General features: G+C 27.5%; 2 protein-coding genes across 6 annotated transcripts; one reads left to right on the forward strand and one right to left on the reverse strand.

Annotated features, from left to right (window-relative positions):
* Positions 1–212: 212 nt before the first annotated feature.
* Positions 213–12,809, reverse strand: LOC145181801 (dynein axonemal intermediate chain 7-like). 5 transcript variants are annotated; one of them, XR_016456351.1, is made up of 19 exons: positions 12,510–12,809; positions 10,634–10,727; positions 10,159–10,250; positions 9,641–9,745; positions 9,318–9,461; positions 9,063–9,170; positions 8,363–8,532; positions 8,103–8,274; positions 7,862–7,955; positions 7,582–7,767; positions 7,139–7,253; positions 6,916–7,022; positions 6,769–6,824; positions 6,525–6,635; positions 2,115–2,206; positions 1,806–1,853; positions 1,449–1,598; positions 1,241–1,342; positions 213–527 (listed from the first exon to the last, which is right to left on the reverse strand). XR_016456351.1 is itself a non-coding variant. In XM_090100245.1 (19 exons), the coding sequence occupies exons 1-19, from the start codon at positions 12,510–12,512 to the stop codon at positions 375–377; spliced, it is 2,124 nt and encodes a 707-aa protein (XP_089956371.1). In that variant the 5' UTR covers positions 12,513–12,809; the 3' UTR covers positions 213–374. The 5 variants fall into 5 exon arrangements, 1 of the variants encoding a protein (XP_089956371.1); XR_016456353.1 differs by having other exon boundaries at positions 1,806–1,855; positions 2,091–2,206; XR_016456352.1 differs by having other exon boundaries at positions 1,784–1,855; positions 2,091–2,206.
* Positions 12,810–13,340: 531 nt separating this feature from the next.
* Positions 13,341–15,764, forward strand: LOC145181515 (casein kinase II subunit beta). The gene is made up of 6 exons (XM_080056618.2): positions 13,341–13,583; positions 14,354–14,456; positions 14,664–14,776; positions 14,908–14,983; positions 15,302–15,491; positions 15,596–15,764. The coding sequence occupies exons 1-6, from the start codon at positions 13,512–13,514 to the stop codon at positions 15,714–15,716; spliced, it is 675 nt and encodes a 224-aa protein (XP_079912744.1). The 5' UTR covers positions 13,341–13,511; the 3' UTR covers positions 15,717–15,764.
* The last annotated feature ends 2,246 nt before the right edge of the window (positions 15,765–18,010 follow it).

Genomic DNA, 18,010 nt, shown 5'->3' on the forward strand with positions numbered 1-18,010 from the left:
TGTAATGTAGATTTTTATACCAGTGATTGTGTATAGACTTTGTTATCTGTTTTCAGTTAAGTTTTGTGCATCAGTTTTGTGTTTCAGATACCTACAAAAAGACCATGGGTTTTTTTAATGGTTTTTTCTGTAAGGGCTACTATCTTTTTACAACTTTTTAACTCGTTGGTCTTCTCAATTATATTTAACAACATAAGACTTAGGAAAAACGATTTTCTGAGAGTAAATTTGATATATTTTATAAACTGATACATAGATAAATAACTATTGCCTAATTAATCTTTGAAAGATTTATATGTAAAATCTTTGAAAAAAAAAAAATTGCTGTACTAAATTACTAAATCTAAAAATCAATGCGATTAAGTTTTTCTTCTTTATATTTTTAAGGTTCCTGAGTAAACAAGTAGGTTGGAAGCAGACAACAACTCATTAACACACTCAATAAATAAAACTGAGGTTTCCTTTAACCGTAAACGAGCATCATCACTAGCTTTTTCGCGTAATGTGTGATAAAGATCAGGAAGCATCTGCAATAAAAGATATGAATTAACCTGCAATAAGTTATTGTTAGTTAAGAAAAAAAGAAAAATGTAACAAAACGTGACGAAAACATAATAAAAATTGCGCTAGAAATGACAGTCCGGGACCTGGAAAGACATAATTTTCAAAGTCTGTGAAAAAGCGGCAAACCGTCTAAACCTTTTTAAATCTTATGAAACTACAACATTGTCATTTGAATGACGATCATATAGTTTTTAATAAAAAATGTAAATTCCCTGCATTTGTAACAAAAGTTTATACCAATAAACGTTTTCCCTCGAAATTAACTTGGGTAAACAATAAAGAACACCGTACCATGCGGTTTATTGTAAAAAAATTTCTTTAGCTTTTTTTTAGCAATTAAATACACGCTGACACTACAGTTTAAGATTTTTCTTTCCATTAGCACAAAGATTACTTATTGGATTATGAAACTTTATACTTACTCTTGAGTAAAACTTTTGTCCGAAAAGAAAAGTAAATTTTACAACATATAGGCATTTCGCAGAAATAATAACTTTCGCGTTTCAATTGTTTCCACTAGAACTATTTTTTGCAAATTAAAATCAGCAAAATTTTAGCATTTTTTCGTGATTAAGTTTTCTCAAAGTAAAACTTGAAAGTTACAAATTATAAAAAGTAAAAAGGTTAAAGGATTATTATAATATTGAAGATATAACTAAAGCATAATTCAACGTACACGAGTTTCTGGGAAAATTTCAGTAGAAAACTCATCCTCATCCTCAAGGCCCTTTAGTTTGCAACAGATTCTGGTTGTTACCAAATACAAGTGATAGTTACTCTAAACCGAAAGAATTCATTCATCAAATCACGTGTTCATAGAAGTAGAAATTAAAAAAAAAAAATTATCCAATTGAATTAAAATAAGTTTAAAAAAAAACACAAACTTTCTTCGGTGGTTGAGAAGAAAGCCACTCCGTTGCTTGTAAAACAACTTTCTCCTCATCACAAACACTGTTCCATCGACTCCAAGAAAATGAAAAAGAGCACGCTGACAATGCCATTTGTTGGTACAAACATTTGAGCATAGTTGCATCCTATGTGTAATACAATAAAAACATGAATTTAAACATAAAGAAACGATATAAGATATTAATTTCTGCTGATAAAACAAAAATTTAAAAGCATAAAATTAAAAAAATATGAAACATAAAGTTAAAAAAATTAATCAAACAAAACCAAGATGAAATAAGTGAACTATTTTTTTTAAAACTACTTTTACTTTTTGTGAAACACTGACATACTTGTAACCATCTTCAAAAGGAAAAATATTGACACCAGCCCTCCTCAACTCCTAAGTAGCAGTAAAAAAAAAAATTAAAAAAAAATAAACAAAAAAGTATCTGGAAAAATATAGGCAAAAGAAGGGAAGTAGGTTTAGGGTTAAAAACCTTCCATATTGAAACCCTTTCCTATTGAAATTCAAAAACCAAAACTGACAGTGTTAAATAAAATAAAAATACAAAGAATAATTTGGATATTATTGCGCAATGAACAAAACACTCCAGAGGAATAACTTTAATGTTTACTGGAAGGGAATTAAATAATAACTTTCTTCAATAAGTTCTTTAGATGAAACCCAATGATTGTTCAGATGAGGCAAGAGCTGCTTATCTTTTGGGAAACTGGCGCAACATAAGTCATCCTAAAAAATTATATATAACTAAAGTAGAAGCCAATTAAAATTAAAAACATCACAACAAGCAAACTTTTTTAATAAATTGAAACTGCAATTTAATTTGCAGCAAACAGTTACCATATACCCATAAATACTGTTAAAACATGTTTCTGTTAATTTTCATCACAGTTTAATAAAGAGAGCTGCTAAGAATTATAGACCACAAGTTATGATGCACAAGTTCAAAAGTAATATTATTAAAAAAGACTTCAGCATTGGGGCTTTTAAACGCCATACCCAGGGCTGGAATATCCTATAGACACAATAGGCACTGTGCCTAGAGCACGCAACTCAACTTGTACTAATTGATGCAAAAAAAGTCAACAATCTATTTTTACTTGTATAAGGGATTGAAAAATAGCTTTTTTTTCTGAACATTTTGAATTTCACTCAAGTAAAACTTTTGATCAATTTAAAGTGGACGGACCACATCTTTATGAAAGATGTGTTTAAAGTTCAAATTTTTTATTTAAAAAGTCAGAATTTTTTTCCATAAAATATAATGACAACAATTGAATATACAGGATACAGTTTTAATAAAAAGACAAGTTTTTAATATTTTTTATTATCAAAATAGACTGCCTAAAAGTATTACAATAAGGGAAACAACTAATGAAAACAGAGTTTTGAAACAAGCTAGGTTCGATAAAATTGATCAAAGGAGGGCAGGTGGTGCTGGAACATCAACAACTGGCAAGGATTGCTTTATAAAACATTTGTAAATAATTATTACTTTTAAAAATATGGCAAAAGAAGTGAAACAGTCACAGAATGGAAAGAGAAATTTATATTTGGAAAGTTCTGAAAATTGTATAGTAAAGTAAAATCTGAGCAAAAATCAGTATTTAGCAATAAAATTCAGTGATCTATGAGACCAACCATTGCTTTTAAAACAAATTCAGAAATAAAATCTGTAGGGTGCTACCAACATTTGTCAAAAATATTGGGACTTTTTGGAGTGCTATGGCATCTGGCATAGAAACTTATGCTGCAAATTTTGAAAGACTTTGTAAAGAGACTGAGGACCTCTACTTTGCTGAACTTGGTTGGAATGAAACCTTGCCAACTCTTCAAAAAATATTTTCATGGCCAGGATTGGAGTCAACACAGAGGAGGTAGGAGAGTCATAAAAATTTGAGGAGGATACCATGCTAGGAAAATATCTTTGTCTAATGAATTAGCTGACCTTTTTACTCATTTGATGGATGTGTGTGATCCATTTGTGAGGTTAATGAGCCAAAACACTGTATCAAAAAGTCACCAACCTTTATTACCAAATGTATAAACTTTGCTTCAAACTCCTTTACTAAATATCCAGGAAGAAAATTTAGACTCTGAAAATGAAGATTAGCTATTGAAATCTTTTAAGATATTTTCCATAAATGCTAATTCTTACTTAGAAGTAGAGGGTTAATTCTAAATTCCATCTAGCCAAGTTCTTCAACTTTCTTGCTCATATCTTTTTTCAATTTTTTAACTATTAAGAAAAATAGTCCAAAAAATAAAAGTAAAGTAACTTTAATCTAGTAATATTTCTTCTGTTTTACTTTTGTTACCAATAACCTGAGGAGTGGTTACCTAAAGTGGTTACTAAAATTGCACTTATGGCTAGAGTGGTTACCAATAACCTGCATGGTTACCTACAGAAATTAACCTAAGGTATCAAAGGCAACTATGAGCAGTTGTCATGAAATTAGGTAGATAAACCATTGTAATTTTCACTGATGTTAAATTTTAGATAATTAGATGATTAAAGATGATAAAATAATTTATGGTAACTTCATGCAACTTAACAATTGGTAATTTATTGAATATATTAAGATAATTAGATGATTAAAGATGATAAAATAATTTATGGTGACTTCATGCAACTTAACAATTGGTCATTTATTGAATACATTAAGAAGCCTGCTACTTTTTCAATAAATTGATGAACTTAAAAGAAAAAACCAAAAGTATTATAAAAAATACTCATATTTAAACTTAAACATGAATATTCACTTTTAATAATTTTTTAATAACCATACCAGTGGCAGATAGAGGTTTAGTGTCACGCGGGGGGGGGGGGGGGAGTAGTCAGTAAATAGGGGGCGACTGGGGTTTGGTGTGGTATTTTAAGCCCCAGAAATTATTTTCCTGAAAATTGCACTTATGGCTAAAACACTTTATAAGTGGTTTTATTTGACTTTTATCATACATATTACATACTGTAAGACACTAAATAACCTAATTTTTTTTTGAGTTACCTACGCTAATTTTAGTTAACAATTATCTTTTTTAAAATAAGAAACATTTAATATTACTGAAATAAGTCAGTCATTTAAAAATATATTTAACTAGACATATTAGAAAAGTTAGCATTTAGAAAAAAATTAACTTTTCAGATAGTTTAGACAAACTTTTTTCTGCAAGTTTCACGACTTTCTGTGTTAACACTTTCAAAAAGGTGTTGATCTTCAGACACTAACGTATTTACAGCAGAAGTTGTAACTGACTAAGTATCTGACAATTTAGTTAAAAATTATGTTAGTTTGTGACACTTGCTTGCATCCATGTTCAAACGAACCTTCTTAGCTAACTTGCGGGAAGCTGCTCCACTTGACTTTCGTTTTTTATTTTCATTGCTAGGTTTTTGATCTGTATCATCCATAGCAGTTAACATAAAAATATTATAGCTAGGATTTACGACTGTTGCTTAACTGTTTTGATTTAATACAATCGATCACTCATATATATTCTGTAAAAAAATATTTTAACAACTCTTACAAGTAGTAACGCTGATTATCTTAAGCAAACACCTAAGTCACTAATTTTTAACATGCAATTAATAACAATATTAAGTAATTAACAATGTTTAAAAATCAAATAATAATATCAATTTGAAAGGTTTGTTAAGACAGCAACCATACAACTACAAGAACAGATTACTGATTTCCGATACAAAGTAAATTAGAAATCATTAAAAAAATATTAATTATAAAAAACAAAAACTTAAAGTTAAAAAAATTCAATTCAAATAAAAATCCTTTTGAAAAGAAATTTTAGAACGGTTGATTGATTAAGTTAACATCGTTTAACCGTTTGATTATTTGTTCTTTTTTATTCAAGCATTTAATAGTTTTTAATTTTTTGATCTAAAATTTTTTTTTTTACCCTCTGTTTTAAAATATTTTCTTTCTTTACTTTTGTACTTATTTGTATTCTTTTTCATCTTGTTTTTCATTGGTAAATTGAATTTATAATTTTTTATTTTTTGAATGTTTTAGGTGGCGGCATTTGACCGCTCTAGGATGGCGTGGGGGGGGGGGGAGCTTGCCCCACCACGCCTTATACTAAATCTGCCACTGAATCATATTAATATGTGTCTTCTTACCTCTGTATAGAGCCTAAGGAAAATTTGAATTAACTTTTTGTTATCATTTTTTTTTATTAAGTTAATAAAAACAAAGAAAAAGACAAAAAAGCAAAATTGAAATTGAAAATCAATCACTTTTATATTTATATTTAAGTTATGTTTAAGTTATGGTATATACACAAGACTAACTTATACACTAAATTATATAAACTTTGAAAACAAAATAAACTCATCAGCAAATGACTTTTCCAGATCTGATGAACACATCTTGACTAATTTATTCACTTTAGATATTATTTCACCACTTGACAATCATCTGTCAAGAAAATAACTGATCCTGTTATGTAGAATCTATGAACACCTTAATCTGGCCCTGGCCATATAAGACATCCAGAAAAAATCTTGTTAACCAATAAAATAATATTCAAAGTACACAAAAAAAATTTATCTTAAAGTTCAGAATTGATTTTAGAGGTTAAAAAAGATTCTGAAAAGGAACATAATGCTAAAATCAACTAGATCTGATTAAAAAATAAAAATAAAACAAAACAAAACAGTGAAAACTGGTTGTTTGGACTGCAAATTTTTTTTTGTTTTAGAGGGCATGTTTAGTCACGTAAGATACACTAATAACAAAATCTTGGTAATGGGAGTTTAACCTAGAGTTTAAACCAAATTCTCAACTCATAAGATGCATTTTTAAAATAATGAATAGCTGACTTGACTCAAGTAGGCTAAAAGGAGCCAGCAGATTATTAGTACTATATTTACTATTGCAATATAAATAAAACAATTTTTTTGAAAAATAATTTGTTGCAGTTTTAATCATATCAAATAAAATATTTTAATGGTAAATAAAAGAGTAATAACAAAGACAAATTATAACAAAAACTTGAACCCTTTTAAGTTAAAACCTTTTTGTGAGATCACCTTAACTGTGATAAGAACTTCAATGGCAGCACCAACTACTTTTAGAACACACATATTTAAGGCAAGAGGACAAACACTCCAAGTTTGAAAAGGCATATTAAAATAAATCTCCTAAAATAGAATTAAAAAAAAAACATAAAACTATTATACCTTTTATAGGTTGGACTAAATCCAAATTTAACTAATACAATTTATATTTACATATAATTATATATGATTAAAAGGATTTTAAGATATAAACAACCTGCATAACTGCAAATGGGCCAAGTGTTGCTGTTCGAAAATATAACAGATTTTCTTCTAAACAAATACATCAATATAAAACCATCTGAAGCTATAAAATGATCATTTTGATATACATTTTAAGCATATTAATATTTTATTGCATTACCTTTTTTGTAGCACACATCGGATATTCCCTCATTTGTCCAATGTTTTGTTAATGAATCCCACCAAGCTATTTGGGGAGTGTCATGTAAAATAACATTTTCATCAATACTATAATACAGAAAGTTAGAAAATAAACTAAAAATTGCAATTAAAGTATCTGTCTTTGTTATTGACAGCTATTACCAATTAATTTTTTTTTTTTACTAGGAAGTTACCTAACTAACCATATTGTCAAATTTAATGGTGAATTATATGCCATTTTAATACTTGTCAATGATGGTGATAGATTAGAGTTCTCATCTTTATTATAGGTAAATTTCTTGAGCTTACCAGAAATAACTATAAAGTGGAGAAAGCTTGGTAAATAAGTGATACTATACTTTGCTTTAAATAAAATATAACAACATTAGGGTATATATAGAATCTTGTTTTAAGGCACAATAAATATATATGTATTTGGTTTAAAATTTATTCATAGAATTTACTCCTGATATTTGTAAATCAGCTAAGTTAAAAACAGGTTAGAATAACTAAAAAACTTTCATACACAATTTTCGAAAAATAAGTATACTGAGATTTTTATTTTTAAAAAATTAAACCGTTATAACTGCATCTCAATATTTAAGTTTAATAAACTTATGTTTCCCAAAAAACAAAAAAACCCAACCTTGTTGCATAACCCAGCCTTTAATTTCTTTTTCTTGTGGTGGAAGCTCCAGTAAATTAACAATAAAAATTCTTCCAAGAGGGCGATATTGACGCAGATCTATGATTGTTTCAAGTAAATTTTCTTTCTCAATCTCTGTCTTTATTACTTTATTCTTTTGAAAATCCTCAGATAGTTCAGATTGTTCTGGAGATAAATACAAACATAGACTTCATAAATTACAGAGCCAAATGATTTAAAAATATTAAAAACTAATTTGCATTCTTTACATTTAGCTTACTTTCTCTACCGTTATTACCAACAATAGTAAATTCTCCATCAACAGCACCATTACCAGTGTTTTTAGTACAAAACCCTTCAGTATTTTTTTCTACCTATAAAAAAAAAAGTTCTTTATCTAAATTTGAAATTTAATTAAAATACATTTCTCTCAAACAGCAAAACATAACGCTGTAATAAAAATACTAATAGTAATAAAAGTAATTGTAAAACCAAAAAATACAGAAAAAAAAAAAACACACTTCAGGGTTTCCTTCTTTATTTTCAAGCACTAATTTCTTTGCAAATGTACAACATTTACTTGAAAAAATATCTAAGTCCAAATAAATAATACGAAGAGCAACATCTGATAGTGCCATAACCTTGGGAAGCTCCATTGTAAATTTATCATTTTGAAATGTAATTTGTTTTACTCTGAAAATAAAACAATATTGACTCAATATAAAAATATTTACATTAAAACATTTTTTAAAATATCAATTGAAAATTGAACAGATTAAACCTTGGATTCTTCCCGGTGTTTCCCCATAGACAGATCTTAAAATGTTGGCTTTGATCTTCAATTGTAATGTTCAATGTTTCTATATCAATAGCATTTATTGGCTGCTCCAAATTTTTCTTGGTGGCAACATCTATCCTCAGTCCAATTAAAATTTGAAGTGCATCTTTTATCTGTATCAAATGAAAGAGTCTGCATTGTAATCAAAATTTCTTTAGGATAAATTATGGTCTGAACCACTATAAAAAGCTATTTACTACTTTAACATAAGCTAGCAAAAGGAAAAAAATAATCAAACTTCAGTTAATTTTATTTCAAAAACACAACTAAAATAGGAATATTATAGTTTATAATAGATGCTCAAAATAACCTCCATTTTCTTGGGAAAATTGGGACTTCAAGAAAGCATTTAAAGATTTTTTAGAAAATTTGTAAAAGGAATCTTTACAAAAACATATTCAAAAACAGAATGTTAAATAGCAAATCAGAAGATAACAATCTTTTTTTTTTTTTTAAATTAATTTTCAATCTTCTAAAACAACAAATCTTATCATCTAATTATTCCTTGGTTACATTAAGTGAATCTTATCATCACCTTGGTTACGTTAAGTGAAACTTTTACTTTTATTTTTTGTTGCTATAAACAAATATAAGATTAAAAAATAAAACAATATATTAATTTATATTTTTAATACTTTCATACTTCATTATATTTCTGTAAAGACATCAAACCAGTTGTTTCGCCTGCTTCTTCAACAATTGAATTTTCAAGCAAAATATCTTCTGCACTTTTATCACATTCCTTCACTAACTGAAAGGATTTTGACAATTTATTGAGTTGAAGCAATAAGCAAATAAATTATATAGAAATCATCAGATTGTAAAGAATAAATCAACTAGCTTCCATGGGTTCTCATTTAAAAACAATATTAATACTCAAAAGAAAAAGAGTTCTTACTTCAACAATCAAATCACACTTCTCCAATACATGCTTAAAATTTAAAACATCATCATCATCATCAGCTAGTAAACTAATAAACATATTCATTTCTTTGTAACTTGATATATTAGGTCTTCCATCGCATAGCATATATTTTTCCCACTAAATTTAAAAAAAAAAAATAACATGTTATACCATTCATGAATAGTAGTAAAGTCTATATTTAACAAAAAGACAAGCAAAGAAAAAGAAACCATTAAAAAATTAAACAAAAAAAAAAAGTATCCAATAAACATTTAACTTTTAGTAAAATTTATAAGAAAAAAGAAACACTAATCAACTTTTTGTTTTTTTAATTTTGATCTCTTGAAGTCAAGCCATATTTTTTTGTTTTCCTCTAACAGTTGATTGAACTCATCAATTTTATCTTGGTGGCGAGCTCGTTCCTATTAACCAAAAAGACAACATTATGCAGATTAAGCTGTAATGACTTAACTAGATAGAGCTAATCATAATAATGACAGATATAGATAAGTAAACATAGCTAACAAATATTATGTAATACATATAATACATAAAATTATATAATTACATAAATTAGTGCTAATATATTTTATACCTAATAATAAAACTTTGAATGAGATTTTCCAAGTATTTTATGCATTAAAACTTTTTTTACAGTGTAATATTTATAACTAAAAAATTTGTTCATTTTTAAATTTTCATCCATTCTAAATAGCTATCTTAACTTTAAATAAAACAAAAATGGTTCATTAAAAGTTCTAAAATTCCAATAAGATAAGCAAAGAGTTTTATAAAAAGCATATATTTCTATCTATTAAAAAGTTCCCTTTAAAACCTGTTCTTCCAATATTTGTCTTTCTTCTCTTTCTTTAGCCTCCCTTTCTTTGCGCTCTCTCTCTTCTTTTTCTCTTTGTAACCGTGCTTCTTCTAAGAAATTAAAAATCCAAACATTTAAATATTGATTTCTGTATAGCAGAAGAAAAAAAGGAAAAAACTTGCTTCATAATAAATAATAACAACAATAAAATAAATACTTTTAGCTTTTTTCCATACAAAAAATATCCCATTAAAGGAACTAATTACAAAAAATTGACTTAAGCTGAAAGATATAGACAATTCAACCATTTAATGCTTGTTTCAAGAACAAACTTATTTTTCTTTTTTAGAAACTTAAAAATCTGTCATTTTTTTTCAAAGCTAATAAACATGTCATTATAATATTTATAAACAGAAAAAACATAATAGTATTCAGATTCTAATTAATTTATCTACATAATTGCATTGATGATAGCTATAGAAAATTTAATAACCTTCTTGTTGTGCTTTCAATTCTGCTGCTTGCTTTTTGAGCTTTGCTTTTTGAGCTTTACTTAACTTCACTTTCTTTTTGTTTCTTTTAGGACCCTAAACATTTGTGTTTGTAGGTATATATATATATATATATATATATATATATATATATATATATATATATATATATATATATATATATATATATATATATATATATATACTGTGAATAAGTTAAGTTTTTTTAACATATTTTGAATAAAAGCTACTGAACATTTTTTATTTGATACAATCTCTTATTTCAAACAATACTAAACACTATTTTAACAAATAAATGTAATATTTATTAAAATTTTAAATAATTTGTTGTATTTAGATACCAAACATGTTTATTTTCTTTATATAGCGATCTGAACCATTTCATATCTAGTTCATTTATTAGTTTGCTCTTGGATTTTTGTTTATTAATTTTTGTGAAGGTTTCATATTAGAAAATAATACAGTTTATGAAGATATTTCAGAGATATTGTGCACTTGATACTATTTGTCATTTTTCTAAGAACAAAACTTTCTCAAGTTAAAGTTTTTTGTGCTTTTTTTTTTTTTTAATACTATTGTGTTTATTGTTGTTAAATTCCACTACGGGGACATAACAAAATTATTGTCTTTCATGAAGCATATTATTCTCAGTAAAACTGTCCAAAAAACAAAATATTCAAGGACAGCCATTAAAGAAATTACTAAAAAATTTAAAAACACGGGATCTCTTAAGGATAAAACATAAAGTGGAAGACCTCCAAAGCCTACAAAACATGACATAAAGCATTTTAAAATTGTGTGCAAAATCGGAAAAAAAACCTCCTGCAAACTAACCCAAGACATTTGAACTGCAAATGGTACCAAAATTTCCTCATCTTGCATTCAATTATATTTGCTAAAACCTGGGTTAAGAGGGTGTATTGCCGTTTGAAAGCTTTAGTTATGCCGTGACTTAAAGACTTAAATATGCAAAATGGTATAATGATTGGATGCAAGAAATATTAAACCATGTACTATACAAAGATTATTCAAAATTTGAACTGTTCGGTAGCAGAAGATGACAATATGTAAGAAGAAAGGTTGGAGAGGCTTATCACCCTGATTGTCTACATCCAACAATTAAGTATGGAGGAGGTTCTGTTCTGGTTTGGGGTTGTATTTCATCATTTGGAGTAAGTGATTTAATCAGAATTGATGGCAAACTGACAGGAGAACGAAATGTGGAAATTTTAAGACATCATGCAATACCATCTGGAATGAAACTAATTGCTAATAATTTCATTCTACAGCAAGACAATAACTCCAAGAAGTGTGATCAATAAATATTTACAGGACATGTGTACGGAGGAATCTCTCAAAGTAATGAACTAGCCTCCTCAAGTCTAAATTTGAACGAAGTCCAGTTTGGGCTTATCGTAATAAAAAAAAAACCCCAAATATAACAAAAGAAATGTTGAAGAATGTTTCTGAATACTAAAAAAGGAGCGGGTCAATATTCCACAAAATTTCTTTGCAAATTTATATAAATCAAATCCCAGGAGATTCGCTCTTGCGATCAATACAAAAGATAGACAAATGAAGGTTTTTTTTCTTCTTTTTGGTGTCATATTTCATCATATTTCATCGTACTTCATATTTTTAAGAATACATAAAAAATAATTGTAAAATTATGATGGACTAAAACTTATAGGAATGTGTGTGTGTGAATAGCAGTATATATATACATATATATATATATATATATATATATATATATATATATATATATATATATATATATATATATATATATAAAGCTCAATTAGTGCTTATAACAAAGTTTAGAAAGATAGAATTATTTTTATTAGGCTAACTCACCATTAATTAATAATTTATACAGCTTTTCTATTGAAAACTCTCTACCAAGTCTGTAGGGCAGCACAAAACTCACTAATTGATAATAAAACTGCAAAATGAAAATAGATTTTTAATTAAATGTAAAAATTTTAAGTAATTAACTAAAATTAGCAACAGAATTAGTAAAACACTCATAAAAGACTTATTTAAATATTCATATTTAACAATTTTAATAAAAGAATAATCAAAAAATGAAAGTAGAAAAAAAAATTAGCAATACCAATGGCTATTTCATTAACAAGATTAATAAAAAAGGAAATAGAAATCCACATTTTAAATTGACTTTTGAAGCTTCTTCCATATATTTGCATTAAGTTATTTATATTTTTCCTGGCATTGTAAAAGTGCTCATGATAGGGAGGAAATACATGTTTTAATTTAAATAGATATATTTTAACTTAAATTTTTTTCCCTCTCAATTAAGAACTATGTCATTTTAAGATTCCATATAATTGAAATATAGTATATGGTATCATATAGATCATTTATTAGGAGTGGCAGCAAGCTGCCAATTTTTTTTTTTTTTTATTAGTATTGACACAATAAAAGTATTAAATGTTATGTATTTTTACTTGTGAGATTAAATGCAGAAGCATTTCTTTTGGTGAAAACCTTTTGATTAAAATATTTTCACCAAAATGAAGATAAATAATGCAAGAAACGAACAGATCAAACCAATTTATGTTTATAATTAGAAACTCGTTTTTCACAGTTGCTAGCGAAGTTGTTTATGTTTTTCTCGATGTCAACTAGTCATATTCCCAAGTTTTCTTATCCTTTCTTCCTGATGCGTGATTGGTCAAAAATACACTTTAAACCAATCATATTACTTAGTGATTTTACATCGTGAAAATTCATTTCTTTCTATTCCATATTTAAAAAGATATGTGCGCTAGTTCTCTAATACCATCAAATAATATTAACAATAATAACATTTAAGTTATCAGTTTTCTTGTTTACATTATGAGTAGCTCTGAGGAAGTTTCATGGATAGCCTGGTTTTGTGGTCTTCGTGGGAATGAATTTTTTTGTGAGGTAATGATTTTTTTTCTTATGAAGTTATTTTTTTTATTTTTCAACTAGAAGGAAACTCAAACTGTTAGAGGGGGAGCACTACTTTTTGTAAAACAGCAATCAAATACTATAACAAGCTGACATAAATATTTTAATTTTTTTAAGAGGTGGCAAACGAAGTATTTAATGCTTTTTTTAAAAAATGTTAATTAAAATCTAAATTGGTATGTAAAGTAAGTCTTGGAATCTTTAAATTGACACTTAAATATTCTAGTGAAATTGTACTATAAAATTTAGTTTTTTTAGTTTTTCTTTAGTTATATATTACTAAAGTTTTTGTTCTCTAACCCCAAAGAATATATATAAGTTCTGCCTATTCTATTTATAAAAGACATTGTTTATATAAGTATACTTTTTTTTTTTTCAATAAATGTGACTTTTTTAAGATTTAACAATTTTTACTGTCATTAAAGTACTGCACCATTTTGTAATTCATTTTTTTTGAACTGATATAATATTTTTTAAATAATATATTATTAAAGAGGTTTTCTGGGTACTTTTTCAAAGCCAATATAATAATAAAATATAAATCTTTTTAAAAAATCAATTTTGTGATGGAATATTTTATTGTAAACTTTGATATTTTCACCCTTTTAGACTTAAATTGAAACCTTACAAGTAAGCTGTAGAAGAGCAGATTTAATTTAAAATGTCATTGCCTCATTTTTTTAGTTGTTTTTTTTTGTTTTGTTTTTTTGTATAAAATGTGGTATGGGGTGTTTGTATTTTAGGTTGATGAGGACTACATCCAAGATAGATTTAACTTAACAAGTCTAAATGAGCAAGTACCACATTACAGACAAGCTCTTGACATGATATTGGATCTTGAGCCAGGTTTTTTTGCAATTTTTTTCTTGTTCATTTTAAAAAAGTTTGTTAAAGAAATTTTTACTATTAATTTCTGTTTCATAAAAGGAAAAACAGTCTGGGTATTACTTTTATATATACTTATATTATTATTATCTGTTATAATAATTATGATTTTTTCTAATGGCTTACTCAATTGAAAGATAGGTTAACTTTGCTAGTATTTTTTTTTAGATGATGAATTTGAAGACCAGACAAAAAGCGACTTGATTGAACAAGCTGCTGAGATGCTTTATGGCTTGATTCATGCAAGATATATATTGACTAATCGTGGCATAGCTCAAATGGTGAGTTACTGTTAAAAAGTTTGCTTTCTTTTTCCTTTTTTTTGCTGCTAACTTAGTAGCAATAAAAATCATAATTAAATATAATTTGAATGAGAAAATTACAGTGTATAGATTATAGGCTTCTTTATTAGTTAGATAAATGGCAGAATCGTGATTTTGGTCATTGCCCAAGAGTATATTGTGAAAACCAACCAGTTATGCCAATTGGTATGCTCACTTTTTGTTTTTTCATTTCGAAAGGAGTTAATATTTTCTAACTTTTTTAAAAAATTGTAATTTTTTTTTTCCGTAAATGAAGGCTTGACCATACATCCAAGCAAAGGTTTATTTTTGAAAATAGTAAGTTCTCGCTCAAGTACATTTTGGCATTGTAAAATTTGAATTAGTTTGAAGAGTAAATTTAAATTTTATAATACTAAAATGCGAAAAAAGAAGAGTAAGTTTAAAGCTTGTTCCTTTTTCATATTTAAGCTGCATGTTGTAAGTTATTTTGTTCTCATGATGTAAGTTCACTCTTAACTACAGGTTTATCGGATGTACCTGGCGAAGCCATGGTGAAGCTGTATTGTCCAAAATGTATGGATGTTTATAATCCCAAGTCATCTCGTCATCATCACACTGACGGAGCATACTTTGGAACAGGTTTTCCTCATATGTTATTTATGGTACATCCTGAGTACAGACCTAAAAGAAGTCCAAACCAATTTGTCCCAAGGTACTTAATAATTTTTGTTTTGTGTATTTTGTTCAAAATTAAATTCCTTTTTGTTTTAGGAATTTTATATGATATTATTAAGTTATTAAAATTTTTTAATTTAGACTTTTTGGTTTCAAGATTCATCCTATGTCATATCAAATCCAAGCTCAGGCTGCTGCAAATGCCCGTGGCAGAAGCCCTTCGGCTCGACAAAGGCCTATAAAAACTAGCCATTATAAATAGATTAGAACTAGAAACGGAAATTTCGAACGTACAAGTAAAGAATGTCAATAGTTGTTCTGCTATAAATAATCTCAGTCTTTTTTTACGTTCATCGCTCATTTTGTATACTTTTTTTTTTTTTTAATTTCAGACGTTGCTCGTTTCACGTTTAAAGTGTATATTGCACTTATACCCCGTTAATTAACTCATGTAATGACCACATTATTTATGATCGGTTGAGTTTTCATAACTTAATAATCATTCATTAGCCTGAAAATATTCTCTTATTCTCCTTGTATTTGTCTTTAGTAGGCTTTCTATAAATACGCAAATTCTTTTTTAATCCAACTTGAATTCTAACATTTCGGTTGCAAAATTACTCATTTTATCTTCAAAAAGGCATCATTTACTTAAAATTGAGACATTTTATCTTCAAAAAGGCATCATTTACATTAAGTTGATACGTTTTTGTTAACTTGGAATACTTCGATATTAAAACACAAGCCCTGTTTTTAAATACGACCAATAGTAGGTATCCTAACCAAATTGTTTTTGACATTTCCAGTTTTTTTACATGATCTAACTCAGATTTTCATAGTAGTATACTATTTGGGAAGTATTACCGTCGTACGTCTAATTCAATTGTGTTACTAACTTTTTGCTAAGTACATTCAAGAGGTTTACAAAGCTCTCGGTCAGTGTTTTGACTAAAAGAGGACTCCAGTTTCTGAAATTTGCGAAATGCGCGTTGATGTTTTAGAAAAGGACCGTATTTTACGCAAACGTCAAAATAACTTAGTACTCCTTGAGGCGTTAAATTTTATCTGAGAAAATTGTATTGCGCAAGGACCGTCTCGTCTCTTGAAAAACGAAGGACTAATTCTGTTATCTGTTACAGTTATTAAACTTAAAAGAAAAAAAGTTTTTAAGTTTGACTAGGATTGTGCATCAAATAGTTTTTTTCAGAGGTATTTCAAATATTACACTTTCGAATACAATGCGCAACTGACAGCATTTACGATCAACTTAAGTAAGCATTTTTAGAAACTACACTGGCCAAACGTTTGAGACCATTTATGAAATACTTGTAAATTTATAATTGTTTACAAATAGTGGTAGCATTTCATTAAAGGTAAAAGTGTAGCACGTTTCAATTGCCTGAGTGAGAAATGCTGATATACCATTTTATTTTTTATTTTTCTTCAAAAGCAGTATAATATACCACTGATTATAATCATCAATGTAATCGCTGTGTGTTTCCTCCGCGATATTGTCATTTACTGCAAAATTAATCTACGTATGTTTAAACATTTTATTGTTTAATGCTTAAATATCACACTGTTTAATTGACACAGGAATGTACAAATAACAATAAATGCAGTTTGTTAAAATTAAACACCATTACCGTGTTTTTTATTTTGATTTCTTTATTTTTACTTTTTTTTTCCCGCTATTATAGCACTGCACAAAAAAAAAATTCTAAATGCGCTTATTGCAGTAAATCTGAAAATATTGGACTTCGTGCAATACAGAAAAAGTAAAGTCATCAAGATATTCTTCGGTCAAGAAGCTGCTAGTTGTCTATGAGAATCTAACTTGATCTATCGAATTGCTGTCAGAAGACAATTATTCTGTTTTAAACCGAATAATAGTTTTCTGACAGCAACTGTCAAAAAAGACTAGAAAGGGTCCTTGCTCACCGTGAATGAACTTTAAAAATAAAGACTAGAATGAGTCCTTGCTCACCGTGAATAAACTTTAGAAAAAGTACTTTAGAGCGACAAATCGTAGATCGAAATATTTGGTGCATAAAGAAGAGTTTACCTTCACCGAAATAAAAAAGAGATGTTATCAGAGTAAGTATTAGCTACAGTTAAGCACGATGGGGATTCCGTCGTCTGTTTCTCCATCTCGGTCGTTTATTTTCTCCATGAATGAGAAAAGAAAATACGATAGAATTTTTTAACAAAGTTTCACCTGAACAATGATCCAAAACATAGCTCTAGTTTATGCAGGGGTTGTTTAGAACGAAAAGCAAGTGAAAATGTTTTGAAGAACATGATTCGACCTCCATAAACTCCTGATCTCAACCCTTTTGAACTTCTATGGGACAGGATTTGTTATTAGATGAAAAAATTTTATCTTACCTTGTAAACACTATACCATGTTAATTTTATCATTAACTTTGGTTTTTAATTTTTTTTCGTAATGGTTTCAAACTGTTTACCAGAAGATTTAACGAGACGTAAGTTAAATTTCACATTAAAATACAGTATTGTGCAAAATAATTGCATCAAAATTAAAAGCAATGAAAA

This window comes from Hydra viridissima, unplaced genomic scaffold (assembly GCF_058129835.1).
Source record: "Hydra viridissima isolate aposymbiotic clone 2 unplaced genomic scaffold, HvirCarnegie_v1 scaffold_10, whole genome shotgun sequence".
Taxonomy (NCBI): domain Eukaryota; kingdom Metazoa; phylum Cnidaria; class Hydrozoa; order Anthoathecata; family Hydridae; genus Hydra; species Hydra viridissima.